Below are 12,774 nucleotides of genomic sequence, written 5' to 3' on the forward strand. Positions count from 1 at the left end.
ACTTTATTGTTCTGATTTGTGAGGGGACGGAATGCCTACTACTGTCATTTGAAAATTCTGTAAACATTATTGAATTTACCTGTTTTCGGTGTCTGGTTTTAGCCCCACATAATTGAAATCAAACAATGTCCCTGATGTTAAACAAGCTTTTCATTGTGTAGCTTTTTGCTAATAAAAAAAGCATAATTAGAAAAACATGTTTAGTGGAACTGTCCAGTTTTTAGATGAGAAAACAAAGCGCTACTTATTCTAGACGAGAAGATTAAACCCCCCATTTGGCTAAAAGGATCCACACGAGTATGGCCTTTCAGATTATGAAAGCTGAGAATCTGGCTTCCCTCAGTGTCCAAGCTATTCAAAACCCATTTTCCTTTGAACATGTGAGTTCCTATCACAGACAACCACAAGGGGATGAATAACTCAAGCTAACGAGATCTACACCAGTTGCAGAAGTTTAACAACAAATCAGAGCTCAGATTCTCACCCTTTTTCTCTGCAGATTGAATTTCCCTCTCTCACTTTGATAGAGGATGATATAACCTACTTTTAAATAATCTTCATTTCTCTTTGAGACACAGAATGCTGGAAGACTATCTTGGTGGCCACTTGGCAGCTGTCTAACTCCCAGAGTACTGGTGTTAAAGGACCACCTCTGCATGTCCTGTGAAGTTCTCCTTGAAGTCAGATCTAATGATCGTATATCTTACTACTATGTAGCCCTAGTGAGGAATTGAGGGAACTAAGCAGAACAGCAAAACTGGGATTGTGCAGTCATGGTAAAGACACTATTTACTCTTCTGAATCAGGATTAGGCTTCGCAGGTACCAGGCCACAGAAGCCCACTGAGCTTCCATGATTCCATTCCTGCTAAGCCAAACACTTCCCTGAATAGAGTGTTTCAGGTTTGTAATGGAAATGTTTTATTTATATTCCCCAAAGAAAGCCCCTCATGGAGAGTTAAAGACCATTCCTAATTGAAAATTAATCAATTATTTTAAAGATTTTACTTTAAAAAGACAATTTAATGCATGTGAAAAATATATTGGCTGCCTGGGGGAAGAAATATTTCTTTATACATAGAACAAATACCACATGGGCAATAGCAATACACTACTCTCCCCCACTTTCCTACTCTGCTTCAACCCTGACTAGGAGAAGCACCTTCTACAGTTTCTAAGGCACAGTTGTTTTGCCTTTGTGTCTATTCAGTCCTTGTCCTCTGTGCTGAGACTGCCAAAACAAAGTCATTTTGATGTGGACAACTGTCCACTGGGAATGCAGATGAGAGCATCAAATCATTTTAAATAGTCCAAAATGTAGCCATCACATGGTGCTAACTTTCAATCACTATAAACCTGCCTCCAAACTGAAATAGTTACAAAGAGGTGAAAAGCTATGTATCTTATTTCTAATCCTCTGACCAGCTAGTCCTCTTTGTAAAATAATTTTTGCCAGTTCATATTCATTATCCTAATCTGATAGATCTACATTACCCAACAGGAAACATGCTTCCCAACATACTGTATTTTGACTTATGCCATCTGATTTATGCCATGCCTTCTAGTGAAGATTGTTGAAAATATTCTAGTGCTTGCAATCCGTTTGGTACAATTTAATGGAATGTATTGCATAAAAATAAAGTACATTTAGGTAAAAACTGGTATTATGTGGAGCTCTAGTGGCAGTAAGGAAGTAAAGCAGCACATAACACCAGATGAGACAATGGCAGAGGATGTTCTGAGCCTGAAAAGAGAATTGTTGGAAAGTGACAAGATTAATTTAAAAGAGTTAACACGAAAAGAGAAAACTGTTTGATGCTTCAGGATCATGGATACATCTCTGTGTATAAGCATAACACTGTTCTTTAGTGCTAAATCTTGAACATCAATCTTTCTAGAGTTAAGCATTAGGAATATCAAATCCAAGCTGTATGCATGACTCATTTTTTTTGGTTGATAAAATTACTGTTGCTTTCCCCCCCTACACCCCCCAATTTGATAATATTTCTTACCAAAACTAGCTAAGAGTTGAGTAAAAAGTCCTATTCCAACATTCATATGCTCCATTTCATGCTAGTTGCTAAGGTTTCTATATAGGATAGTAAAAAAAGGATCATCAGTTGCATTACCAGGAAAATACTATACCAACTGTCACAGGGAGTTTCATCCCTGAGGTTCAATAATCCCCTAAAATTGATGACTTTGTCATGAGTTAATCCCTTAACTAGAAGAGCTCCTTCCTTAAATACCTACTTTGTAGTCTCACAACCTACTGACATACAAATGATTTATCAAGAACACACCATGTCCAATACTGACTCAGTATATTCCATCTCTCTATGCATGTCAACATCCCCATCTTTTAAATAAAGAGCCAATTTTCTCAACACAATACATATATAGCATACTGTACATCCCTGGTGCCTCAGCACGCACAGTATGTGCCAGTGTCCCTGCAGCACCTACTGAACACCAGCATTGTCTTTGTAATTTCTGAGAAGTCAGAATGCTCTGTTGTATATGTCAACAGAAGTCTAATAGATAAAATAAAATTAATCTTCAGCAGTTACCTAAAAAAAATAGCACCAGACCAGACCAGTAGTAGAGAACACAACACAGAAAGGACCATAAAACTACTGTTTGGGTCCACAAGCAACTGATCCGACCACAACAGAACTCAACTCTGAAATCCTTACTCAGACTACATTCTCACTTAAGATCTTGGGAGTACTGCCTGAGTAAGGACTTCAGGATTGGGTCCACATTCCTTAAAATAATATCCATTATGAGAACGTCACTTTCTAAAATACCATATTATCCATGATGAAGAAAAAAAAACAGATAACTGAAAAGTTCATAGGTACACTAGGGCAGATTTAAAAGGAACCCTAAAGTTATTTTTAATCTGTTTAAAGCTGCATGTACTTAACATATTGCGTTCTCCTCTTCAAAAAAGCCAGAGGCATATAGGAAATATATTTCTTCTCATTAAGCTAATGCATAGGCTTGGTTACACTTTTTAAGCATCCCCTGGTCTAATTTCATTTTCATGAATATTTTTTTCTCATCTTATGCCACCCCACCATAGAAGCAGGGTAACACTACGGGCTTTATCCTCTCTCTCAAAAGCTCAGTTGTTTATTAAAAGCTGTGTCCCACGTGTTATATTTAATATTTGTTGTTATTACATGCATGGCTGACAGACAAAGGATAAAAAAAAAAGTCAAAATCCTCTGACTCCAAGGAAACATTTCAGAGTTGTTCCTGTTTACCTGCTGGGCAGTTGCACTCTGGAGGTGCTTCTCTTGCTATTCTTATTTTTGCCAAATGCTCGTAGGATTTCTGTGGGGGGAAAGGGAAACATTAGCCAACTTGGTAAGCATTAGCTCACTCCATTACAGCCAGGATTATAGACTTGCATGTGTTAAACTATGATTTACAACTATTTGAAAGACTGCATAACTAATGATGACTTCTTTACTTGGACTTGATCCAAACTGTATCAGTGACCTAAACACCCCGACCACAACTTGAGCAGTTTTCTCTCTCTCTCACTCACGCACACACACAGAGAGTTTCTACCTACCCATCGCAGCTTTTCATGTGTGGTATTACATATCCATACAAACTACCTCTTCCCACCACCACCACCCCTCCCCACACACACATAGCATCTGGGGCATATGGATTAAATGTAGAAACTTGGGTTCCTCGGGTGAAAGAAGAGTCAGTAACAACATTATATACGAAGGTTAACTACTCTATCAGGGTTATTTCAGACACTGCTTCCAAACGGGCTAGAGAGATCCTTATGAGAGCCCTTTGAAACAGCCACATCCAGGGGCTTCTTTTCAAGCCTTAATTTTAGATACTCATGTATCCAACCCACCCCAAGTAAAGCCTTTATTAGGATCAATAATATTCAATAAAGGGATTTCCCTTAATCTCCACGAGATCATATTATCTTTTAAACACAGGCAAGTGTCCCTGTCTCTTGAGCTCTCCCTCTACTCTCTGCCATACAAACATTTGGCAATTTCTCTTTGCTGCAAGTGCCCAATGTTTTTTCGTGCATTTCCACTAATGCCCCCCCCCCCGACTCACCTACCCCCACCCCAACTTTCACTTCAAGCATAAATCCTGGGGAATAGGTTTGCTCACGTCCATGAAGCAGAAACTCATGTTGGAAATGACTAATTAAAGGTCCTGCATAGGACCTCCCAGTCCCACCCATGTCCAGACACACAGACAACACCAAGTCTTCCACACCTGAGCGAGAAGTCGCTCCACTTTTTCTTGCATCATTGAATTTAGCTGATCCAGGGAGAAGCCGGGCAGCAGCTGGTAAGAAGCAGCAGCAGCAGAGAAGTCCCCTTGGGCGCTCTCGATGGCAGAGACCCTCGCATGTAGATCACTGGTCTTCACCCCCAGATACACACAGGAGGCTACAGCCACCACTGACAGGAAAGCAGCCAGCAGCGAACTGGAGGGCAGAGTCCAGCTAGGGCAGCAGCGCTGTCCCCCAAGGCAGCTCGGCTCCCCGTTGCCATCCTGCCCTTTGGCTTCTTGGCTTTTCCCCAACATGCTTTTCCACCCTGCAGATGTAGCAGCTTTTCCTCGCCCTCCCCCTTCCCCTTCCCCCCGGTGGGGGCAACTAGTTTACAGAGGCAAAAAACAGCTGAAAAAATAAAGCAAGAGCCCAGAAATGGGTTACACGCTTTCAATGCAAGGAGAGAGCACGCAGCAAAGCCTTCATTGGCAACCTCATCAAGGCACCCCGGGAGGGATCAAAAACCAACCATCCAGCGGGAGAGAGGGCGAGACCCAAAAAAAACCTGCCGGGCAAAAACAAAGCAGCGGGGTGGGGTGGGTTTTTTTTTTGGGGGGGGGGGAAGTGTCTCAGGCTCCCCACCCGCCTGGAGAAAAACCTTTGCGAAGTATCCCAAGAGCGGCGCCTGCAAACGCCTGCCACTTGTCAGCGAGATTTCAGGTGCACGGGGGGGAGATGGGGAGATGGGGGGGGCGGTGTAACGGGGCGCCCTCCGGGAGATGGAGCGGGCGGACTTGTTGCTTCCCCTTCTCCCCTCCACCTGGCTCGCCCCCTAAGACGCGGTTCAGTTCGAGAGCCGCAGCACGGCTCGGCGAGGGGGGACCCAGCAAGTGGCTGCAGCCCCGCGGCTCCCCAGCCCCCAGTCTGTGGGTGTGAGAGCCCCGAATACCCCGCACGCTGTATGTGTGTCAGTAGCACAGAGCGGCGGCGGCGGCGGCGGCTTCCCCTCTCCCGCTCTCCCCTCCGTACTGGCCACAGCTCCCGCTGCACGCCGCCTCCAAGCCCCCGACAGAACCTCCCGGGCCTCATTAACATAATTTATTCACCTAGTCCGAGGGGAGGCCGCCCAGCCCCTCACCCCGCGGGAAGATCGGGGGATTCGGCTCTTCGCATAATTTATGCAGAAGCCCGGACGGCTCACCTAAAGCTGGTTGGCTGCGCCCGACCGTTCATTAGACTAACGGGCTCGGCCGGGCCACTTGCGAGTGGGGGGAGGAATGGGGTACGGGCTGCTCCACGCGAGGCCCCTGCAGCGGGGTGGGGCGCTGGAGCTCGGCCCGAAAGAACCTGGCAGCAGTTTATTCGGAGTGATATTCGAACTCTGCATTGTCCCTCTGGAGGGGTGGAGGGTGTGCGGCTTAAGGACGGGGCTTGGCTCCCTCCCTGATTCTGCCACAAACTCCCTGCGAAATCCTGGGCCATAGCACTACTTTCTGCTACTGAGCGTTCCCCCCTCCCCAGACTTCTAAGTACAAAGCTGGGTAAACATCATTATCCTTGTGTTACACCTGAGGAAACTGAGGCACGGAACCGTTATGTGACTTGCCCAAGGTCCTGTGGCCATGCAGGTTGGTGTACACTGCAATCAATCACCAGCGGCTGGCCCAAGTCAGCTGACTGAGGCTAGTAAGACTACAAAACTGCAGGGTAGATGTTGCTGCTCAGGCTGGAGCTGGGCCTCGGGGACCAGCCAGGGAGCCCAAGACAGCTGAGCCCAGCAAGCTCTAGACAGCTGACACAGGCCAGCTGCAGGTGTTTTATTGCAGTGTAGATATACCCTCCATGGCCAAATCAGGAGCAGAAGCCAGGTTTTCCAATACCATGCCCCATCAAGTAACCGCTCTCGGAGTCACTCAATTTCCCTGTCTGTGAAATAGGAGAGAGAATACTTGCATACTTTCACAGGGGATGAATAAGAGAGTGTTATGATATGTAATTCGTTAATATATGTTGCATTTCTCAGTGTTATTATTCAGTTGCTATTTCTAAAGTGGATGTATGACACCATTTAAGAATGAAAAGTACAATTGTACAATGTAGTTGCTATTTGCAAAGTGTGTGCACTCAGACTCCACTCAATATGCTTCTTTTTTTCCCCAAGGTGGACACATGAACCTTGCACAAATTCTGTGTCACTTGAGAGATGTGTGCTTCTTCCCCTACCCTGTGTTTGTGTAGTCATTTTAGCTATTGGATTTTTGTTTTGTTTTTCCTGTCTTTACCAACTTGCTTCTCCACTCTTGCACACACTAATGAATGTGCATTATTCCTGTTTTGTATGTACTGAATCACGACATGACCTAGTGGCTAGTTCAGTTTTTGTGCCCTCTCTTTCTCTATATCTCTTTCCGGCTAACACTGCATTTACCTGTTAGGTTTTGTTTCCCATTTTAGCCTTGTCACAATGTAGTTGCGAGAGTTGCTGCTGACTAAAACTAATGCTTAGCACTTATATAGCACTTTTCATGCTCAGCAAACATTTCAGACACTAAAGGGCCTGATAGTAGAGTCCTTATTCACCCTGGTGAGCACATATGGAAATATTCTCAGGAAAGACAATGGAATTACTCACATGAGAAAGTGCTCACCGTACTCAATAAGGACTCCATACTCTGATTTCAAATAGATTAGCAGAGTTGGTCAGACAATACAGAAAGTGATTTGCAAATATTTTCACAAACAACAGCAGCAAGTTCAGGAGAGGGTTTTTTATTTTGGTGGAATCATTTGTTGTTTAGGACTATTCAGACAGTGACTGCTATCATGAAAACATTTGCAAATCCCAACAGCTTTGTCCATTCTAGCATAAACAAAGTATTTGAAAATTTGTAGCAGAACTGTATTATTCATAGTTACCCATTTGCTATTTGTCATTTGTTGTTGTTTTTTTCCCTTTAAAGTTCTAGGTTCCCAGTCAGGGAGCAAAACTAATCCCATGTGATTCTAGGTGATCAGTCACTCGCTATAAATAGTGAACAGTTGAAATGAACAGTTTACAACCCCCCATAGGTCAAAATCACACAAACTATTCAGTCAACACAGATGAATAATGAATACTTTCTTAGGCTTAGTTCAAACACTAGTTGCTAGCAGTGAAGAGCTAAATTTGCAACAAACATTATTTGCAATGCATAACCTGACCATGTGAAACAATCTTCACAACACCCCTCCCTGTAGTAAGGGAGCATTGTTATCTCTGTTTTACAGCTGGGAATACTAAGGCAGAGAGAAGTCAAGTGTCTTGATTAAGGCCACTGAGGAAGCCACTATTAAAGCCAAGATTATTCCTGTGCCTCTCTCAAGACAAATAGTATTCTGCTATATTTTACACGACATCAACGGTAGGTACTGCTTCACAGAGTAAGGTGAAACTCTCCCTTGAGGTTAATGGTGGAAATGGCAGTTTATTTCCATTTCAGTGCAGAAACAGCCTCTCTCTAGATCCTTACATACCCCAAGCAGGGGTTAACATTAGCCATAAATCACATCTGACTTGTTATAACATGAAAAGGGACTACCGTTTGGCTAAAGAGGGGGTGTTTGTGCATCTCTGAGACGACCAGTGCCAAATCTCCTGCCCTGCTGTGATTAACGTAAGCAACATTTTCTTTATTACAAAATCCTAGGTCAGAAATGGTTTGTCATACAAAATGCTGTTTGCAAATGCTTATGAAAATATTTGTCCAGAAAGCAACAGATAAAGATGAGATAGCATTAAAATCTCTATTGGCTTGGTTACCATCTGCACATAATTCAAATTGTCTGTGAAACAGACAATTCTGTGATTGTAGGCAAATGCATGTCAATAGGGTGATCTTTGTGTTTCTCTTTCACAAAAAAAGCCTGAAAAATCATCACAGAGGCTTCTTCATTCACCTGCCCATGCTCACCCATGTGGCTAATACCAGGTTGGGATGTCTTGCTTCCAGAGTGTGAAAAGCAAGGCAGTAAGTATGGAACAAATGCAATTAGTGCACTGAGTCAGTATGAATGAGGACATAACATGGGTGTGTAACTGTAATAATTTTCTTTGGTTACCCTCTTCTACCTGATAGACACCCTGAACAGAAAGGATTCAGTAAGTGTGCTCTCCTCACATTTTATATTGGATATAATATAATGGATAACTATTAGCTATGTAAGATACTCACTCTTCACTGACCATAACACACTGCAGGGCACTGGACTAACGGGATCAGGCCATGACACTTTTCTTTTGCTTTCTTTCAACAAGCTACAGGGAGAATCCATGACGGGCATCCCTCCCAATGCCAGTGGGCCTTGTTTTTATTTTGGAGCCATCATGATGACAGAGCTAAGATTTCATCTGTTTGGAGCCATCATCAAGACTGAAGCCAGCTTTCCATGTTGCTTTTGAGTACGTTGTTATTCACATAGTGGAGAAACTGTTTTTCATTTTTGTTTTTAAAAATAGCCCAACAACTTATTTGGAAGTGTTGTTTTATTAGTCCCGATTTCATGTTTTTGAATTACAAGGGATAACTAGGTCCAAACAGTCACGCTCCTGCTTCACGACTGAAACAGGTAGCAGTTCGTATGAGCAAACAAGTAATTTAACCACTCTGAAACAGTATCCGTACCTCAGATATAGTTGGTCACAGATGAAGTGTATTCTATTTACATTCAGAGTATAGAACCTGCTCTAGAGCCTGTTCTGCATTTGCTAACTAATTAGAACAAGGCAGCTTGAAATAAGAACTATATCCAAATATTACAAGGAAAGCTATTTACCTATACAGAGGGCAAAATACAAGAAATCCCAGATCTGCCGCAGCTAAATTCAAAAGGCAGTTAAAAAATAAGGAAGAGGTTTCTAAATAAGATCTATTGAGCTGATGGTGCTCAAAGACTCAAGGCAACATTACTCTCTGACAGGAAGAGGTTGCTCTTCCTGACTCCTTTGAAGATCCAAATCTCTAAGTGCCACATTTCAGCAGATCTTGTGTATGACCAGGACAGAGGAACTTGTACCAAATGCTCCTGTCTGATTTTCACAGATCTGTGTTGGAGATGTGGATGAGATTTGCAGATATGCATTTATGCCAGACAGGGCTAGTGTCTGAATTTATCTCCATATTTTTACTTCCTCAGTGTGCCTCATTTCAGTTGACCAATATATAACTCCATTTCTTACCAGGGACGACATAGACCTTGATTAGACGCATACAAGAATAAATCAATAAAAAATAAACCATCATCTGCTGAAACTACAGGCTACCCTGAGCTGAGGCAACATTTGGATGTTATTGAAAATCAGTTGCACACATACAAAACATGTGGATCCAAACATGTGGATCCTAGATCCTGGCTGTTGCTTCCTCCTTCCACTCTTCTCTATTCTGCCCTACTTCACACCTTTTTCCAAAGAGGAACTCACCTTCTGCTCACATGGTTTAAGATTCACATGATACATGTCTGGGAAATCACACTCTGGAGTTCTGAAGATTTTTTTTTGGTATTCATTGTCCTTAACACTGCAGCCCATGAATTATTACACCCCCAAATTCTCATATTCAACATTTTGTAGTAGAGGGAGTGGCATTTCATGGCACAAGGCAGATCACATACCAGCTTTTTCCAACTACAGCATGACACCTAAACTATAACATTCCTTTCACACAGACTTGCCACAAAATGCTGCAAACCTCCAGTTTGCATTGTAATTTCTTTCACTCACTGAGCCTGATTCACCCCAGTCAGACCAGAGAAGTGCAGTTTGCTTGCCCCGTACCTATCAGGCCAGACACAACCAGTGGGAAATTCACCTGCTAGCGAAAGAAAATGTAGTAGCACTGTTGCTACCCTCTGCCAGGGAAGGGAAGCTTTAGTAAGAACTCTGCCACCTGAAAGTGCACCCAGATGCACTGTTGATTTCCCTGTGTACTTTGTGGGTCATACCAGTGGGCTTCAGGCCCATCAGCAGAGCTCACGTCTGTGTGGCTCAAATAGGGTAGCAGACAATGTGGCCAGTAGGGTAGATCTAAGGGCTTGTTGACACAGTGGGCTCTACAGGGCTGAGATTTCTTAAATGCACTAATATATTGCACATTAACTGGTCCATGTAGACCCTGTTGGTGCTCACTGTTCCCTAGTACACTTCAAGGTAGTACGGTTTCAAACAGCACTGTGTTAATCAATCATAGAATCATAGGACTGGAAGGGACTTTGAGAGGCCATCTAGTCCAGGCCCCAGCACTCATGGCAGGACTAAGTATTATCGAGACCATCCCAGACAGGAGTTTGTCTAACCTGCTCTTAAAAATTCCACAACCTCCTTGGGCAATTTATTCCAATGCTTAGCCACCCTGACAGTCATGAAGTTTTTCCTAATGTCCAACCTACACCGCTCTTGCTGCAATTTAAGCCCATTGCTTCTTGCCCTATCCTGAAAGGTTAAGGAGAATAATTTTTCCTCCCTCCTCCTTGTAACAACCTTTTATGTACTTGAAAACTGTTATGTCCCCTCTCAGTCTTCTCTTCTCCAGAGTAAACAATCCCAATTTTTTCGATCTTCCCTCAGAGGTCATGTTTCCTAGACCTTTAATCATTTTTGTTACTCTTCTCTGGACTTTCTCCAATTTGTCCACATCTTTCCTGAAATGTGGCACCCAGAACTCCAGTTGAGGCCGAATCAGTGCGGAGTAGAGCAGAAGAATTAATTCTCGTGTCTTGTTTACAACACTTCTTTTAATACACCCCAGAATTATGTTTGCTTTTTTTGCAACAGTGTTCCACTGTTGACTCATATTTGGCTTGTGATCCACTATGACCCCCAATTCCCTTTCCATAGTGCTCCTTTCTAAGCAGTCATTTCCAATTTTGTATGTGTGCAACTGATTTTCCTTCCCAAGTGGAGTACTTTGCATTTGTACTGAATTTCCTTACTGAATTTCATCCTATTTACTTCCGACCATTTCTCCAGTTTGTCCAAATCATTTTGAATTTTAATCCTATCCTTCAAAGCACTTGCAATCCCTACCAGCTTGGTATTGTCCGCAAACTTTATAAGTACTCTCTATGCCTTTATCTAAATCATTGATGATGATTTTGAACACAACCAGACCCAGAACTGATCCCTACGGGACCTCACTTGATATGCCCTTCCAACTTGACTGAGCCACTTATAACTACACTTTGGGAAATGTCTTCCAACCAGTTATGCACCCACCTTATAGGAGCTCCATCTAGGTTGTGTTTCCATCATTTGTTTATGAGATGGTCATGCAAAACAGTATCAAAAGCCTTCCCCCATCCACAAGGCTTGTTACCCTGTCAAAGAAAGCTATTAGGTTGGTTTGACATGATTTGTTCCTGACAAAAATCAATGCTGACTGTTACTTATCATCTTATAATCTTCTAGCTGTTTGGAAATTGATTGCTTAATTATTTGCTCCACTGTCTTTCCAGGTACTAAAGTTAAGCTGACTGGTCTGTAATTCCCCAAGGAAGAAATCCACTTTCTATTTCTATAGCATTGTTCATGTGAATGTATTATAGATCACTTCACAGCAGATACAAATCTATCCTTTGTTTTTAGACCCTCAAATATTCACTGATGCTAGCTTTACAGCTGACATTTGGGAAATCCTGGCAGGAGGCCAAAAATGAGTGGCGAACCACAGTCAGAAATGGAATGAGGAGACCAGACTTGAGAACCTTGAACTGAAAGAGGCTTACTATGACTCCAGGACAGTTAGTGTCCGTGGGTGCTCTGCTCTATTATTTTTATTTACATATATAGCACCATTGGTATGCATAAGCTTTTGCAGACAAATGGGAGGACAAAGTCCTTGCCCCGAACGGTGAATAATCTAAGGACTCAATCTTGAAAACACTTACGCTCATGCATAACTTTACACATGAGTAGCCCCATCCAAGTCAAGGAGTATAGTTAAAACAGGCACTAAAGTATTTGAAAGATCAGGGCCTATACAGAAAACATATAAAGGAGAAGCAGGAGATGGGATGTAGCAAACAGCACATGATAGAGAAGTGCTGTTTGCCACTTGTTTTATTGATTCCACAGTTTTATTTGGAGCTTTTTGGCTGTCTGTTTTGTTTTGCTGTTGGGTCAATGTCAAGTGTTTCTTTATATAAGCAACTTCCATATATTTTGGTTAAAAATTTGTTTTAGAGTCGTGAAAAGAAGAATGAACAAAACGTACTCTCCTTTACAGGGCACAATGTGTGCCCCTCATCTGTAAAAACTACATCAACTCTGGAGATAAAAGGCTTATGTTCCTCCACTGTGGGAAGAATGATTTAGAATGGGGAAAAAACAAACTCTGGGAGTAGAATTTGATTTATTAAAATGGAAAATGAAGAGTAATGGGTGAGGAAGAACATAAGAGTTATTGGAAGGGATTTGAAACGAGTGAGGGAGCCATTTAGGCTGGGAGTTTTGCCATTTTTCAATGTGGAGTG

General features: G+C 42.5%; 1 protein-coding gene across 1 annotated transcript in view; it reads right to left on the reverse strand.

Moving 5' to 3' along the window:
* COL25A1 (collagen type XXV alpha 1 chain) overlaps positions 1–4,638 on the reverse strand; it is a 409,341-nt gene extending 404,703 nt beyond the window's left edge. Inside the window, exons 1-2 of the mRNA XM_073340873.1 lie at positions 4,269–4,638; positions 3,272–3,341 (exon numbers count right to left, since the gene is read on the reverse strand). Coding sequence (XP_073196974.1) covers positions 3,272–3,341; positions 4,269–4,583 — 385 coding nt within the window. The 5' untranslated portion in view covers positions 4,584–4,638. The remainder of the gene's footprint in view (positions 1–3,271; positions 3,342–4,268) is intronic.
* Between the last annotated feature and the right edge of the window lie 8,136 nt (positions 4,639–12,774).

The sequence above is a fragment of the Lepidochelys kempii genome, chromosome 4 (assembly GCF_965140265.1).
Source record: "Lepidochelys kempii isolate rLepKem1 chromosome 4, rLepKem1.hap2, whole genome shotgun sequence".
NCBI lineage: Eukaryota > Metazoa > Chordata > Testudines > Cheloniidae > Lepidochelys > Lepidochelys kempii.